Source organism: Crocuta crocuta, unplaced genomic scaffold (genome assembly GCF_008692635.1).
Source record: "Crocuta crocuta isolate KB4526 unplaced genomic scaffold, BGI_CrCroc_1.0 scaffold367, whole genome shotgun sequence".
NCBI lineage: Eukaryota > Metazoa > Chordata > Mammalia > Carnivora > Hyaenidae > Crocuta > Crocuta crocuta.
Window position 1 is genome coordinate 2,466,969 of NW_027527936.1, and position 251 is coordinate 2,467,219.

The 251-nt window shown below is 76.5% G+C and overlaps 1 protein-coding gene across 1 annotated transcript in view; it reads left to right on the forward strand.

Annotated features, from left to right (window-relative positions):
* Positions 1 to 20: 20 nt before the first annotated feature.
* RIMKLA (ribosomal modification protein rimK like family member A) overlaps positions 21 to 251 on the forward strand; it is a 32,288-nt gene continuing 32,057 nt past the window's right edge. Inside the window, exon 1 of the mRNA XM_077752011.1 lies at positions 21 to 208. Within this exon, the coding sequence (XP_077608137.1) occupies positions 46 to 208 (163 nt within the window). The 5' untranslated portion in view covers positions 21 to 45. The remainder of the gene's footprint in view (positions 209 to 251) is intronic.

Sequence of the window (251 nt, forward strand, 5' to 3'; positions counted from 1 at the left end):
GTCGAGGGGCCCGGCGCCGCGCCGGGCGCCGCCGCCCTGGCCGCCATGTGCTCCCAGCTCTGGTTCCTGACGGACCGGCGCATCCGCGAGGACTACCCGCAGGTGCAGATCCTGCGCGCTCTCCGGCAGCGCTGCTCAGAGCAGGACGTGCGCTTCCGGGCGGTGCTCATGGACCAGATCGCCGTCACCGTTGTCGGCGGCCACCTCGGTGAGCGAGGCGGGCCCCGGGAGGGCGGGGAGGCGCGCCGGGC